The 17612-nt window shown below is 41.6% G+C and overlaps 1 protein-coding gene across 2 annotated transcripts in view; it reads right to left on the reverse strand.

Moving 5' to 3' along the window:
* Positions 1–17612, reverse strand: part of PDSS2 (decaprenyl diphosphate synthase subunit 2) — a 299455-nt gene that overhangs the window by 110202 nt on the left and 171641 nt on the right. For both annotated transcript variants that reach the window (XM_003897975.5, XM_021937652.2), the window contains exon 3: positions 7499–7697. In XM_003897975.5, coding sequence (XP_003898024.1) covers positions 7499–7697 — 199 coding nt within the window. The remainder of the gene's footprint in view (positions 1–7498; positions 7698–17612) is intronic.

The following is a 17612-nucleotide window of genomic DNA, read 5'->3' on the forward strand; positions in this document are numbered from 1 at the left end:
TGTGCTAGCCAAAAATGCAAACACATGATGAGAAGGTAGGGCAGAATGTTACTTGTCTTCTAGTATCTGTTATCTGTATCTTCCAGATTTTTGGCGGGATCCATGATGATCTACAATAAAAATTACATTTTCTAGCTTCCCTTACAGCTAGGTATGGCTATATAATTAAATTCTGGTCAACAGGATGTAAGCAGAAAAATCTCATATAACTTATGAGAAAGATCTTTAAAGTGTGAATATTATATAATTTATCATGCAAACTGGGACACAACAGTTAAAAGAAGCGCTGAAACAACTAAAATTTTATACTTTTTGAAATATGTATTTATTAACAAACAGCTGATTTTATTAGATTGGTGGACTCAACTGGTTCTATTCAAAAACTATTTTCTTTTTTTTTTTTTTTTTTTTTTTTTTTTTAGACGGAGTCTTGCTCTGTAGCCCGGGCTGGAGTGCAGTGGCCGGATCTCAGGTCACTGCAAGCTCCGCCTCCCGGGTTTACGCCATTCTCCTGCCTCAGCCTCCGGAGTAGCTGGGACTACAGGCGCCCGCCACCTCGCCCGGCTAGTTTTTTGTATTTTTAGTAGAGACGGGGTTTCACCATGTTAGCCAGGATGGTCTCGATCTCCTGACCTCGTGATCCGCCCGTCTCGGCCTCCCAAAGTGCTGGGATTACAGGCTTGAGCCACCGCGCCCAGCCCCTCAAAAACTATTTTCAAAAATAAAATTTCAAAAGCAATAAAGATAACATACATGTGCATACAATAAAACAATAATTTCTTTATACTGATTATCTGAATATTTAAAAATAATGAGAAGAATTATTATTGATGTATATTTACATGGTTTAATCCATTTCTTAGCCATATCTGTCTCTAATATTGTGTCATTGGCATTTTTCTGAAGAATGTGTTCATTAAAATATGGTATTTAAAAATAAACCTGGCCGGGCGCGGTGGCTCAAGCCTGTAATCCCAGCACTTTGGGAGGCCGAGGCGGGTGGATCATGAGGTCAGGAGATCGAGACCATCCTGGCTAACATGGTGAAACCCCGTCTCTACTAAAAATACAAAAAACTAGCCTGGCGTGGTGGCGGGCGCCTGTAGTCCCAGCTACTCGGAGGCTGAGGCAGGAGAATGGCGTGAACCTGGGAGGCGGAGCTTGCAGTGAGCCGAGATCGCGCCACTGCACTCCAGCCTGGGTGACACAGCGTGAGACTCCGTCTCAAAAAAAAAAAAAAAAATTAAAAAAAAAAAAAAAAAAAACAAAAAAAAACCTGCCCGCAATATTTTTCACAGTTGCAGTTTAACATAGTTAGTTTGGAATTATTGATACTTTCAATTATGGAGAAAATTCTCTTTCTACACATTCTAAGTTACCTGATAAGTTCAGAGTAAATTTGCTAAATGGAGGACAGAATTCTAATTTTAAAAATATTGAACAGTATAAATATTTCAGTCCAAATATTTTTAGAGGCACTTTCTTTTTGCTTCCATCAGAGTATCTTACTTTAACAGATCTTTTTTCTTTCTTTTTTTTTTTTTTCAGATGGAGTTTCGCTCTTGTTGCCCAGGCTGGAGTGCAATGGTGCAATCTCAGCTCACTGCAACCTCCGTCTCCTCGGTTCAAGCGATTCTCCTGCCTCAGCCTCCTGAGCAGCTGGGATTACAGACATGTGCTACCATGCCCTGCTAATTTCAGGGTTTCGCCATGTTGGTCCAGCTGGTCTCGAACTCCCAACCTCAGGTGATCTGCCCACCTCGACCTCCCAAAGTGCTGGGATTATAGGCGTGAGCCACTGTTCCCAGCCTAACAAATATTTTTATAAGACAAAACTTGTCAAATAAGTTGTCTCTATAATTCTTTTCAATGTTTTGCCAAATTTAGATGCTGCAAAATCTAGGCCTTCTCAATCTCACTTTGTGTGTGTGTGTGTGTGTGTGTGTGTGCGTGTGCAATTTATTCAAAGTAGGAGCACCACCAAGATTCTTCCTGCAAGGTGAGACATTTCAAATCGCAACTACAGAACTGAAAATTTTAATCTTGTATATCGTTTGAGTTCCTACTGTCTATATCATTCCTTCTTTGCTTTTGTAGGGAAAAATTCTAATGGAAGCTTTGTTTTGTTTTCATTAATTGTAATTCCCTAAAAGTCTCATGTAGTGTTGTGTTTATTGAATACTTGATTTAAGAGTCTCAACTGATGTTGAACAAAATGCTGCCAAATATTATTATTATTTAAAAAAAAATTTTTTTTTTGAGACAGAGTTTCACCCCGTCACCCAGGCTGGAGGTACAGTGGCGTGATCTTGGCTCACTGAAACCTCCAACTTATGGGTTCAAGTGATTCTCGTGCCTCAGACTCCTGAGTAGCTGGAATTACAGGCATGCACCACCACACCTGGCTAATTTTTGTATTTTCAGTAGAAACAGGGTTTCACTGTGTTGGCCAGGCTGGTCTCAAACTCCTGACCTCAAGGGATCCGCCTGCCTTGGCCTCCCAAAGTGCTGGAAATACAGGCGTGAGCCACCGCACCGGAATGCCACCAAACTTTTGATGACCCATTTAGAATAAAGTTCAATACCACTGTTGGGGGCACAGACTGATTTATAAAGATTTCTAAAATCTGATCAACGACAGACAATAAAGAGAAAAGGCAGCTGGGCACGGTGGCTCACGCCTGTAATCCCTGCACTTTGGGAGGCCGAGACGGGCGGATCACGAGGTCAGGAGATCGAGACCATCCTGGCTAACATGGTGAAACCCCGTCTCTACTAAAAAAAAAATACAAAAAACTAGCCGGGTGAGGTGGCGGGCGCCTGTAGTCCCAGCTACTCGGGAGGCTGAGGCAGGAGAATGGCGTAAACCTGGGAGGCGGAGCTTGCAGTGACCTGAGATCCGGCCACTGAGCTCCAGCTGGGCGACAGAGCGAGACTCCGTCTCGGCGCGGTGGCTCAAGCCTGTAATCCCAGCACTTTGGGAGGCCGAGACGGGTGGATCACGAGGTCAGGAGATCGAGACCATCCTGGCTAACACGGTGAAACCCCGTCTCTACTAAAAAATACAAAAAACTAGCCGGGCGAAGTGGCGGGCGCCTGTGGTCCCAGCTACTCGGGAGGCTGAGGCAGGAGAATGGCGTAAACCCGGGAGGCGGAGCTTGCAGTGACCTGAGATCCGGCCACTGAGCTCCAGCTGGGCGACAGAGCGAGACTCCGTCTCAAAAAAAAAAAAAAAAAAAGAGAAAAGGCACACACTGCTCTGTCGAATTTTTTTTTTTTTTTTGGAGACAGAGTTTCGCTCTTGTTGCCTAGGCTAGAGTGCAATGGCGCCATCTCGGCTCACTGCTACCTCCACCACCCCGGTTCAAGTGATTCTCGTGCCTCATCCTCCCAAGTAGCTGGGATTACACGCATGTGCCACCATGCTCGGCTAATGTTTTTTGCATTTTTAGTAGAGACGGGATTTCACCATCTTGGTCAGACTGGTCTCGAACTCCTGATCTCAGGTGATCCACCCACTTCAGCCTCCCAAAGTGCTGGGATTACAGGCATGAGCCACCGTGCCCGGCCTGAAGTGTATTTTTTATCTGACATCAGCTACAACTCCCAAATCTTACAGTGCAGTGACTGTGACTATTCAGATATTTATAAATTTTGATGTAACAATAGCTTCTACTAAAATAGAAGACTTTCGGTGCTCATTTAGATGTAATAATCAATTGTGTGCCACAACCAATGCCAACTACTCCACGGGTGGCTTAATGTAGTAAAAAAACATTGTTTTTACCACAACACTGTGCTTCACCAAAATTTGCACTTCTATTGTTACTATAAACTAATAATTTTATTTTCTACATTGAACTTTTATGTATTTATTTTTTGAGACGGAGTCTCACTCTGTTGCCGAGGCTGGAGTGCAGTGGCACAATCTCGGCTCACTGCAAACTCTGCCTCCCGGGTTCACGCCATTCTCCTGCTTCAGCCTCCCAAGTAGCTGGGACTACAGGTGACCGCCACCACGCCCAGCTAAGTTTTTGTATTTTTAATAGAGACGGGGTTTCACCGTGTTAGCCAGGATGGTCTAGAGCTTGTGATCTTGTGATCCGCCTGCGTTGGCCTCCCAAAGTGCAGGGATTACAGGCTTGAGCCACCGCGCCCGGTCTTTCTATATTGAACTTTTAAACTGAATTTCCAATCTCACTCATAAAGGCTTTATGTTTAACAGAATATACTTCCAAAAGCTTTACCTTAATCCCATGAATGAATGGAAAGAAAAAAATGAAACCATTTGTAGAACTAACTTAAATGATACACTTATTTGAAATACCTGATGACACTGAACTAAAACTGGAATTAGTTAACTGCTTTCATAGTTCTTCTGACAACGAAACAAAAGAACTATTGCTTCCCTTTTCCTATATACACATAAACACTTGTAGTCGATAATTAGTGAAATCACTTAGAATAGTCATTTCTCTAAATATAAGTTGTGTTGCAGAGTGGTATGGATATATACCTTCTGCAGCTGCATAAAGTAAATCCTGATACTTCTTTGACAGACTTTACTCTTCTTCTTTTCATGTGGTCAGTGATACCACTATGGCCTCCACAGTGGTTAGTAAATGTCAACAAACATTTTTTTCAAGTTATTAATATACATTCCTTATTAACTTTCTTAAGAAAAAAAATCAATACTTAAAAAATGAAACACATACTTTTAGTTTTTTCAGTTTACTGCTGCCAAAAAGATTTACTGCAAAAACTAAGTGTTGCCAAGCAATAAAATAGTTATAGATTTACACTGTACAAGCAAGTGTGCTCAGTCTACGCTATACTTGCTCCCTAGCAGAGCTGATCAGCCTTGATTTCCCATATATATTTTACAGACACCCAAACCTATAATTTACTGTTTCCCACTGAACTTATCAACTGGTACCTGGTGGCTTTGTGACTCTTGCAGGTCACGCATGGGCTACAGTACAATTGGGTAACACACTACACAGCCAGCTGGGGCAGCAGCATCAAAACTTTTCCCACCACCTGATACAGGAAACAGTTAGCTGCCCCTAGACATTTGTGTCTGAGTGTACTTTACTGTATTAGCAATTGCCCTGCATTCTGTCCTTGACTGGGAAGTATTAGTTGTGCCTGAAAGGGTTGGGAAAAGAGATGTTATTTCTGGTATCTTTCAGATTTCCTAACAACTTAAAATGAAGCTAGGCACAGTGGCTCATCCCTGTAATCCCAGCACTTTGGGAGGCCAACACAGGAGGATTTCTTGAGCCCAGGAGTTCAAGACCAGCCTGGGCAACATGGTGAAAGGCAAAAGCCCGTCTCTGAAAAAAAAAATACAAAAAATTAGCCGGGTGTGGTTGTATGCACCTGTGGTCCCAGCTACTCGGGACACTGAGGTAGGAGGATCGCTTTAATCAGGGAGGGTGAGGCTACAGTGATTGCACCACTGCACTCCAGCCTAGGTGACAGAGTAAGACCCTGTTTCAAAAAAGAAAAAAAAGGAAAAAAGGACAACTGATAATGAGAACTCTCTCCACTGTGTAAGGGTCTCACAATACTAGTATGTTACACTACACAAAAACAAAAACAGAGGCTGGAAGTACTAAGTGGGGATCTACCAAACTCATCCCAACTTATTCTAATATAATTATTAGTAATAATTCTCTGTTAAAAAATGAAAAATCCAGGACAAATGCTAAATCAGATGAGATCCCAGGATAGCTGGCTTACACCGGGACTCTGCTTTAGCAAACTAGGATGTACACTGATCCAACCTTCAAGGGAAGGAGATCTGCCCTTTTATGTCCTTCCTCCTTCTATTGACTGGAGGGAGGCCATAATGGCAACTGCCTCAGGCCATGATGTGGTAAGATAAGGATGGCAGAACCGTAAGATAGAAGGAGCCTGGATCCCTGACTTTGCAGAATCACTACACCAACTTTTGACTGCCTACTCCTAGGTGATTTTACATGAGAAAAAAAATAAATTCCTATCTTATAGGGCACTGTTACCTTATAATCAAACCTAATCCTAACTGATATAACAAGAAATACCTCTATAACCCTTCCATAAAGCAGGTTGGCAATATGTATCAAGAATACTAAAAATGTGGCCAGGTGTGGTGGCCTTAATCCTTGTAGTGGCTGGGATTAATCTCATACTGTAATTGCAGCACTTTGGGAGGTTGAGGTGGGAGGATCGTTTGAGGCCAGGAGTTCAAGACAAGCCTGGAAAACACAGTGAGACTCTGTCTCCACAAAAAGTTTTTAAAAATTAGCCAGGCATGGTGTTGCCTGTAGCTACTCAGGAGGCTAAGGTAAGAGATGGCTTGAGCCCAGGAGTTTGAGGCTGAAGTAAGCTATGATTATGCTACCGCACTTTATTTTTTTATTTTTATTTTTATTTTTTTTGAGACAGAGTCTCACTCTGTCGCCCAGGCTGGAGTGCGGTGGCGCGATCTCAGCTCACTGCAACCTCCCAGGGTGGAGTGCAATGGCTCAATCTCGGCTCACTGCAACCTCTACCTCCTGGGTTCAAGAGGTTCTCCTGCTTCAGCCTCCCGAGTAGCTGGGATTACAGGCATGCGCCACCACGCCCAGCTCATTTTTTATTTTTAGTAGAGACGGGGTTTCACTATGTTGGCAGGCTGGTCTCGAACTCCCGACCTCAGGTGATCCACCCTCCCTGGCCTCCCAAAGTGCTGGGATTACGGGAGTGAGCCACCGCACCCGGCCTTGAGCCTGGGTGATAGAGTGAGACCATGTCTATATAACAAAAGGAAAAAAAAAAAACCAAAAACACTAAAAATGTTTAACCCTTTGAATCACTTCTAGGTCTTTATCTTAAAGAAATAATCTGGAATAAGGAAAATTGATATGCAAAGATCTTTACTGAAGATCTACTTATGATAGTAAAAATAAGAAGCAACCTCAATGTCCAACAATGAGGAATTTGTTAAATAAGAGGTATTATATCTAAGTGATTGGATATTATAAAAAAAGTTATAACCATGGGAACATGCTCACATCATAATATTAAGTAAGAAAAAATAGGCAGGATTAAAAAAACCTTATACATAGCAAGTTCTCATATATATTACAAAAAAATATATATAAAGGCATTAATGAACAACAGAAAAAGACTACAAGGAAATACATGAAGATATAAACCAGCAGTGATTATCTCTGGATAGTGGGCTTATAGGTAATATTTACTTATATTTTCTTTGAAGATTTAACCCTATTCTATAATTAATAATTTCATCCATAATCAGAAAAAAAAATTACTTTCAAAACTCGTTCCTAGCATTTACGCTTTGCCTGGTACTAACACTGCCATCATCATGTTCATCACAGTTTTACTGTTTACTGAGCATGCACATGAGGGGAGTTGGGGCAGGAGGACACACAGACCTGTGGCTCCAGCAGCCAACTAATTGCTGCCTGAAGCCATTCAGGTACAACCAAACCCTGCCCATTTTTACCTTGGTGTTCTGTAGCAGAGCAAGTCCATTGCAGGCATTTGCTAGAAGAAAGTCTCCACTCAGGATAGCAATTTTATTTCCAAATTGCATGTCTTTCAGTGGACCATCAGATGATTGCAACTCATTTAAATTTACTATCCCACGATGTACAAGGAGAGCAGTATGAATAAGCTCTGTGATCTCTGCCAAACTTCTTTGACTAAAACATAAAGGTAAGAGTTGTTAGAGTATCAAGAATACCGTTTTATCACTAATGTCTGATTTCAGTTTTCAACAATAAAATATTCCATAGGTTGCCACCCACTTTTTTTGGGGGGGAGTATTATATCTTTCTAATGAAGCTTTAAATAGAGGCCTCTCTACTGAGCAGTTTGGGATCTGTAAGAAGATCTTGACACCTTCCTTCTCTGTAATACTCCTCACTCTTCCCCACAAGTCACTAGGATATCCCAGATAGAAGTTGGCCAGTGGAGGGCCACCCTCCACAGCTCCATTTAGACATTGTGCTCTTGGTATACTTTCCTCATGCTCATAACTTCAAGATTTCTGAGACTCCTTAGTACTGTCTAATGAAATTCCAATTTAAGTGAGAATATAATCCGTGCCAGATACTAGTCTAAGGGCATTATGTACATTCTCTATCACTCTCTCTTTTTTTTTTTGATGGGGTCTCACTCTGTCACCCAGGTTTGAGTGCAGTGGTGCAATCTCAGCTCACTGTAACTTCCACCTCCCAGGCTCAAATAATCTTCCCACTTCAGCCTCCTGAGTAGCTGGGACTACTTGGTGTGTGACACCAAGCCTGGCTAACTTTTGTATTTTTGATAGAGACAGGGTTTTGCCATGTTGCCCAGGCTGGTCTTGAACTCCTGAGCTCAGGTGATCCACCTGCCTCAGACTCCAAAGTGTGGGGATAACAGGTGTGAGCCACTGCTCCTAGCTACATTATCTCAATCGTAAATGCAAAGCTATGGGGTTTACAGAGATAAATACAATATGGTTTCATCCTTCAAGGACTTTTTAACTTTCAGAATAAGAATGAAGACAAAAACCTACAGTAGCAAGTAATATAGAGAAGGCCCCTGAGGAGCTTATAGTATAGAACTATATTACACGGCAATTTCAGCAGATGTTTGTTCCTTTTTATATTTTTCTGTAGTTTGTATATTTTGTACCATGACAAAAGTATTACTTTTATATTCAGAAAAAAAATCAACAGGTAATTACTAAAAATTTAAACATTATCACAACTTCATGATAGGTATTATTAACCTCTTTTAATAGGTGAAAAAATTGTGCACACAAGTAAAATGACTTTCCCAAGAGTACACAGTAATGTAGATCTGAAAATCTGTTGGTATCTGCTACAAATGGCCCCATGTGAGTCACGTCTTTTGGTTTCCAAGGTCCTGCATGATCCCCTTCCACGCCTGGCAATGTGACTTGCTTTGGCCAATAGGACATCAACAAACAGTACACATGGAAGCCTGATAAGTGCCTATGCAACTGATAAGCTTTTCGCAGTCACAGGAGTTGCATGACCCCAAGCAGAAGAACCCTCAGGTCAATCCACAAAATGGTAGTGTGTTTCAAGTCACTAAATTGTATGGGTGATTTGCTATGTAGCAACAGATATCTGATACAGAAATGATATATCTAGAAGTGGAGTGTTTGCTTTGAGTCAGAAAAATGAGACTGGGAGGCAAAGGCTGAAGGAATGGCAAACTCTTAGTGGAAGCTGGAAAGCTACTCAGCTACAAGTATAAACTATATCTTACTAGAAAGGGAAAATAGGCCAGGTGCAGTGGCTCATGCCTGTAATCCCAGCACTTTGGGAGGTCCAGGTGGTAGGACTGCTTGAGGCCAGGAGTTCAACATCAGTCCAGGCAACATAGTGAGACCCCATCTCTACAAAAAATTTAAAAATAAAAATTAGCTGGGTGAGGGAGTGCACACCTGTAGTCCCAGTTACTTGGGAGGCTGAGGTGGGACAATCACCTGAGCTCAGGAGTTCAAAGTTACAGTGAACTGACTGCACTATTGCACTCTAGTCTAGGCACAGAGTGAGACTCTATTTCAAAAAAAAAAAAAAGGAAAGAAAAGAAAAGGAAGCTCAGAAGGCAAAACCAAGAACAATGGAGAAGAGTGAATTCGAGAACCATTTCCAGGGAACAGAACCGAGCCCTAATCAAGAAATATTCCTTGCTCCAAGATAGAGTAGGTGGCCCAGATATGTGCCCAGCTGGATTTCAGAATTGCTATAGATTAGTGACTGCTACGTACCTCCCATTTCTCTCTCTTTGTAATGAAACTGACAACTGTGGTTATCTTCTTTCTGATTCACTATTGTATGTTGGATAGATGGTGGTGTGTGGGTGGGGGGAGGGTAGATGATTTGTTTCTTTATTTCCTAGGTCCCTGATTGAAGAGGGGCTGCACCCATGGAACCACATCCATATGGAGACCTAACAGAAATCATGAGATCAGGGACTCTGAGCCTGATGTCATAAAATGGATGAGACTGGGGTCTTGGGAGGTGGTATGTTTTGCATATGGAAGGAATGTGAAACATTGGGCCTGAGGGCAAACTGTGGCAGAGTGTTACACCAAGTTACACTTATCAGTCACATCCTCTGATATCCAAGCAATGTATAATCTCCTTGATTGATGCTGAGTTTGACCATGTGACTTGTTTGGTCAATGGGACATCAGCAAAAGAGGGACAAACAGGTTTGATAAGTGTTTTTGCATTGGGCTTTACCCTCTTGGAATGCTAACCTGAGACTACAAGTTAAGAAACCTAATCTAGCCTCTTTGAGAATGAAAGACAACATGGAGAAAGGCCCGTGTTGTCAAGCCCAGCCCCCTGCACATTTACCGGGTAAACACAGCCACATAAATAAATACAGGAGAAACCAGCAAAGGAACAGTCCAGCCAAACAATAGAATTATGAGAAATAAGTTGGTTATTGTTTTAAGCCACCAAAGTTTGGAGTAGTTTGTTACACAACAGATAACTAACAGAGACTCCAAACCCCAATCTTTTTCTACTAGATTAGGCTGCCTCCCACATGTGCCCATTGAAAGATTCTATCTTTCCTTTTTTTCTGTAGACCTCATCTGTGTCATAAAAGCTTTAAAAAAGTTTCCTTGAAGAAGCTAAATTTGAGAGGGGCCTGGAAAGGCAAGTAAGATTTCCATAGCTGGAGAAAAAGGGCAAAACAAGAGTAGGGCTTGAGAACTCCAGAATAAGAAAGACCATGAATCATGACATAGAGAAGGCCAGAGCAGAAAATGTGACCAAAGGTTGAAGAGATCAGTTTGGCTACAGTAAAGGGACTGTGTGGATAAGTGAGAGATAGGAATTTTGGAGCTTGGTTATAGCAGGTGAAATGGTCTATATTTTATTACACAGGCAATGTTTTGAGATGAAAGGATGATACATATTTTTTAATAACTTAGGAAGAAGATTGCAAAAGTGATACATAGAAAAACCTTAAATAAGTATCTAGGGAAAGTAGGGATATGGGGTGGGGGAGCTATTACAAAGGTTCAAGGAAGATGCAACAAAAGGCCTTGACCTAGGACAACTGCCTTAGACATGGAGAGAAATAAACATAAAATAATCAGGCCAGGTAATCAGGCTCATGCCTGTAATCCCTGCACTTTGGGAGGCCAAGCTGGGTGCATCACCTGAGGTAAGGAGTTCGAAACCAGCCTGGCCAACATGATGAAACCCTGTCTCTACTAAAAATAGAAAAATTAGCCAGGCATGGTGGCAGGTGCCTGACTAATTTTTGGGAGCTACTTGGGAGGCTGAGGCAGGAGAATCGCTTGAACCCAGAAGGTGGAGGTTGCAGCGTGCTGAGATTGTGCCACTGTACTCTAGCCTGGATGACAGAGCAAGACTCAATCTCAAAATAAATAAAATAAACAAATGAATAAATAAATATAAAATCATCAAATAATATATGAGAGTCTTCTCTCAAAAAAAACCAGACTGGGCCGGGCGCGGTGGCTCAAGCCTGTAATCCCAGCACTTTGGGAGGCCAAGGCGGGCGGATCACGAGGTCAGGAGATCGAGACCATCCTGGCTGACACGGTGAAACCCCGTCTCTACTAAAAAATACAAAAAACTAGCCGGGCGAGGTGGCGGGCGCCTATAGTCCCAGCTACTTGGGAGGCTGAGGCAGGAGAATGGCGTGAACCCGGGAGGCGGAGCTTGCAGTGAGCTGAGATCTGGCCACTGCACTCCAGCCTGGGCGGCAGAGCGAGACTCCATCTCAAAAAAAAAAAAAAAAAAAAACAAAAAAAAAAAACAAAAAAACCAGACTGGCTTAACAATTATAATAATCACATAAAGATACAATTAAAAGAACTAAACAACTTGGCATTATCAAATGCCAAGGAAAATCTCATGTCTAATTCATTTCCTTTGTTAAAAAAAATTAAGAGACTATGTAAAGATGACCCAGTAGACATATTGTACTTGATTACAAATTTGGGGAGTAGAGAAAGGAAATTAATCAGTGAGTCAAATAGCATCTAAGAGTAAATTCATAGTTTAGATTAAAATCTCATTATATCCCAAAGAAAATCACTAAGAATGGAGGCTTAAAAGACAGTTGAAAAGTTAACAGAAGACATTTTTTAAAAATAGAACATTTAAAATTACCTTTTAAAAAGTGACTAAAAGAAAGGAATAAAATTGTATTTTATTACTACCTTGCAAATGATTTCTAGTTTCTAAAACCATTCACTGAAAAAAGTCCATATTGTCACATTTCACAAAAATCACATAATGAGATTATGGGAAAGCATAAAAGTAAAAAGGGTTAAGCATTTGGACAAGTTTTTCATGCAGTTCAGCTTATGAAAGAAAGTAATAACTAGGTAAGCAAAAAGTGGTGTTTTGGATTACTCAAAGGATGAAAATGAGTGATTTTGACATCTATAGTCATAAAACAGCATTCATTAAATAAATAGCAACTTTTAAATGCCACATGGCCAGAAACAACAAAAACAATGGTATGCAATAATAAAAGTGAAAGCCCATCATTTTTACAGTGTCTGCCATTTAAAAAAACCTTTCATTTATATGATCTACTTGTGATTCTAATTATAGAGGTCTGCAGAGGTTAAACACTTGATCAAGAACACTGAGTTTATAAAAGGCAAAGCTGGAACTCAGAGCCACCTTGTCCTACTAACAAATGACAATTTAAAATGTTTAGCTGGGCACAGTGGCTCACGCCTGTAATCCCAGCTCTTTGGGAGGCTAAGGCAGGAGCCTCAGGAGTTTGAGAGCAGCCTGGCCAACATGGTGAAACCCCGTCTCTACTAAAAATGCAAAAATTAGCTGGATATGGTGGCACATGCCTGTAATCCCAGCTACTCAGGAGGCTGAGGCAGGAGAATCGTTTGAAACGGGGAGGCAGAGGTTGCAGTGAGCCGAGATCTGCACCACTGCACTCCAGCCTGGGCAACAGAGTGAGACTCTGTCTCAAAATGAAAATAAAAATAGAATAAAATGTTTATTTACCTAAGGAATAGTAGCTGGTTGGGGAGGGGGAATAAGCCGAAGTCACAATATATGCCACAAATTTGTCCAATTTTCATTCCTAGTTTTGAAGTAACAGGGAACGGAATGTTGCTAGGAAAAAATTATATTAAGAACAGGCTTAATTGTTTTTGTTTACAGTAACTGGGGAAGGTCAAGTTGTTTGAATTCATCAGAATGAAATCAATAGTTTTAGCCTAATCAGGCATCTGGATAACAGTTCTACTTCTGCTTATTACATAAGACAATTCATGGGCAAATCCTTTAAACTCAGACCCTTGGTCTTCTTGTCCCTGAAAGGAGGGGGACTGGAGAAACACATCCCTTCCGTCCCCAAATTATAAGATTCAGGGATTTTTAAAAAAGAGTTACCTAAACTGGCAGTTAATAGTAAAAAAGATTTAAAAAATACCTACTTTTCTATAGGAAATAGGAGTGAAATCACTAGTCTTTAAATCTATCCTGTAATTTCACTATCTAGTCCTATGCTCTCAGATTCTAAGATTTTATCACCAGATAAGTAACTCTGGATCATATTTTGCAAGAGTCCAATTTAGTATATGTCAGAGAAGCAGTGACAGTATGAAAAAATTTGAGAAAAGTTTCTTCTGGTGATCTTATTCCTATTTTCAATGCACTGGATTTTTAAAAAATTATCTTAAATAAAAGTCTTCATGCCAATTTATGTATATATATATTTCAGTACTCTTGAATATTTCTCATGCTCTTTTTTTTTTTTTTTTTTTTTGTTTTTTGAGATGGAGTCTCGCTCTGTCGCCCAGACTGGAGTGCAGTAACATGATCTTGGCTCACTGCAACCTCTGCCTCCCAGGTTCAAGTGATTCTCATGCATCAGCCTCCTGAGTAGCTGGGATTACAGGCGTGTGCCATGATGTCCAGCTAAGTTTTTTGTATTTTTAGTAGAGACAGGGTTTCACCATGTTGGCCAGGCTGGTCTTGAACTAATGACCTCAAGTGATCCGCCCACCTCGGCCTCCCAAAGTGCTGGGATTACAGGCCTGAGCCACCATGCTGGGCCTTCATGCTAACTCTTGATTAGAAAATAGTCACAAATAAATACAACTTATGTTAAGTAATCAGAGTAAGAAAGTAATTACCATATTGAAAGATTAATCAATGTTTTTATAAGATTTTTCATCAAATCACTTTCTTTCCATTATATGTTAAAAAAACTTCATCTGCTTTTGATCTGTCCATTTTCCTCCAAAGCTTCTCAAATTTTTTTAGCATCCTAAGCTTCAGAAATCAGGGTGGCAGACATTGCTGTTAATATTTGCCTATCCATTCTTTCCTGTGTTTGCGCCACTGCACTCCAGCCTGGGCAACAGAGACCCTGTCTCAAAAAACAAACAAATAAAAAACCCAAATTGTTACTTATAATAACTTGAACTCTCTTCAAATGTTTTGCATTTAAGTTGATGTTAAAATAGAAGAGTTAATTGTGTTTTGCCACAAAGACAAGGGAGATAAAAGACAACGGAGCCTGCTTTGTCTCTATCTTCTTTCCCTCCCTTTATTCTTTTTGAGAGGTTAAAAAAATTCAGAAAAGTACATACCCTTGACTACATTTGGAGTGGCAATGGTCCTCACTTAAAAAACTTACCTCCTCATGATCCCCTTCAGCTAGATGTGATCATGTGACACAGTCTGGCCAATTAAATTTAAGCACTAGTCTACCAGGTGGGGTTTCTGAGAAATCTACTGAGTTCCTGATATAAGGGAACAGATTCAGTTGGTGTATACCTTTGACATTTTGGGCTTACCTATGTTCCCTGTCTGGAATATGGCCCAGCTGCCTGGAAGCACAGTAGAGACTTAAGGATCCTAAAGAGGGCTCCCAACCCTCTAAACCTCCTAAAGAGGGTTGGGGGCCCTCCTAAAGGTTTAACCCTCTTTAAGCATGGTAGAGCAAAAAGAACTTTGAGCCCCTACTGACTTCTTTGAGGGCTGCAACAGCTCTGATGTGTCCACCTCTAGACTTCTTGTTATCTGAGATAAACACTACACTCTTTCAAGCCACTGTTTGTTAGAGTCTTGTTATAAGTCTTGTTAGAGTCTTGTTATATGTAGCCAAATACATTCTTAAAAGATATAGTCAATAAAAATTGTGACAATAAAAATAATAGACATCTCATGTTCATAAGTCTGCACTCTGGTTTCATTCACCTAATATTATCTCTCAGAGACAGTCCTGTATCATTCAGAAGTAGAGGATCTCCTTTTACTGTTTAACATCTCTGCTGAGGTTCACTGTATAGAAAGTACCATACAACTTTTGGGGTTAAAGGGTTTGTGATCAATATATTTTTGTTTAAAGACTTTTTAATAATCAGCCCATGTGTAACTTCTTTAACTTTCCCAAAATTGACTCTTTCTTCTGTGTGCGAAAGCCTTTGAATATGGCTCAGTCATGTATCAAATTGGACTGCAATTATTTCTTTAGCTATCTCTCTCCCCGCCACCCTCTTCCCTCACTATACAGTAAATTATACTACTCTACTTCCCTGGGCTGCCTATAAATATTTGTTAAATGAACAACTCTCTACTTAGCAATTAATTTTATTTATTTATTTATTTATTTATTTTTCTTTCTTTTTTTTTTTTTGAGACAGAGTCTCGCTCTGTCACCCAGGCTGGAGTGTAGTGGTGTGACCCAAACTCACTGAAACCCCCACCCCCTGGGTTCAAGAAATTCTCCTGCCTCAGCCTCCCTACTATGTAGGATTACAGGCATGTGCCACTATGCCTGGCTAATTTTCGTATTTTTAGTAGAGACGGGGTTTTGTGATGTTGGCCAGGCTGGTCTCGAACCCCTGACCTCAGGTGATCTGCCCGCCTCAGCCTCCCAAAGTGCTGGGATTAGAGGTGTGAGCCACCGCACCCAGCACCATTAATTTTTAAAGGCTATAGGGCATCGCTATCATTCTTAGTTTCAAAAGGGAAGGAGTGACAAACTAAAAAGTAGGGTTTATAGAATCAGAGTTGGAAGTGACCACAGAGGTCAGTTAGTCTCTATGTATCCCCCTACAGGGATTAGTGATAACTACTTCACAGGAGCCATGTCAGCTGATGAACAGTTTTTATTTGTAGAAACAGGGTCTCACTCGGTAGCCCAGGCTGGAGTACAGTGGCGTGACCATGGCTCCCTGTAACCTCAAACTCCCAGGCTCAAGTGATCCTCCTGTCTCAGCCTTCTGAGTAGCCAGGACTACAGGCACATATCACCATGCTTGGCTGCTTTTTTAAAAATTATTTTTTTGGGCCAGGCGCGGTGGCTCATGCCTGTAATCCCAGCACTTTGGGGGGCCAAGGCAGGTGGATCATGAAGTCAGGAGATCGAGGCCATCCTGGCTAACATGGTGAAACCTCGTCTCTACTAAAAGAAAAATACAAAAATTTAGCTGGGCGTGGTGGCGGGTGCCTGTAGTCCCAGCTACTCGGGAGGCTGAGGTAGGAGAATGGCGTGAACCCAGGAGGGGGTGCCTGCAGTGAGCTGAGATCCTGCCACTGCACTTCTGCCTGGGCAACAGAACAAGATTCCGTCTCAAAAAAAAATATATATATATATATTTTTTTGTAGAGACAGGGGTCTCCCTATGTTGCCCAGGCTGGTCTTGAACTCCTAAGCTGAAGCAATCCTTCCACCTCAGCCTCCCAAAGTGCTAGGAAAACAGCTGTGAGCCATTGCACTCAGACTGATAAACAGTTTGGCTGGGTGTGGTGGCTAACACCTGTAATCCCAACACTTTAGGAGGCCAAGGCCGGGGGGACTGCTTTGCCCAGGAGTTCAAGATCAGCCTGGGCAACACAGGGAGACCTCATCTCAATGAAAAACGAAACGAAAAAAATTAGCCAGGTATGGTGGTGTGTGCCTGTGATTCTAAGCTACTTGGGAGGCTGAGGCAGGAGGACTGCTTGAGCCCAGGAAGTTGAGGCTGCAGTGGGCTCTGTTTGCAACACTGCACTCCAGCCTGGGCAACACAGTGACACCCTGTCTCAAAAAAAAAAAAAGAAAAAGAAAAAAGAAAAAAGAAAAAAACCCCACCAAAACCATTCCTTATAATAACCTGAAATCTCTTCAAATGTTCTGCATTTAAGTTGATGTTAAAATAGGAGAAGAATTGGCTAGGTGCAGTGGCTCATGCCTGTAATTCCAGCACTTTTAGAAGGCTGAGGTGGGCAGATCACTGGAGGTCGGGAGTTCGAGACCTGACCAACATGGAGAAACCCTGTCTCTACTAAAAATACAAAACTAGCTGGGTGTCATGTTGCACATCTGTGATCCCAGCTACTTGGGAGGCTGAGGTAGGAGAATTGCTTGAACCCAGGAGGCAGAGGTTGTGGTGAGCTGAGATAATGCCATGGCACTCCAGCCTGGGCAACAAGAGTAAAACTCCATCTCAAAAAATAAATAAATAAAAATAGGCCGGGTGCGGTGGCTCACGCCTGTAATCCCAGCACTTTGGGAGGCCAAGGCAGGCAAATCACCTGAGGTCAGGAGTTCGAGACCAGCCTGACCAACATGGAGAAACC

The sequence above is a fragment of the Papio anubis genome, chromosome 6, assembly GCF_008728515.1.
Source record: "Papio anubis isolate 15944 chromosome 6, Panubis1.0, whole genome shotgun sequence".
Classification (NCBI taxonomy): domain Eukaryota; kingdom Metazoa; phylum Chordata; class Mammalia; order Primates; family Cercopithecidae; genus Papio; species Papio anubis.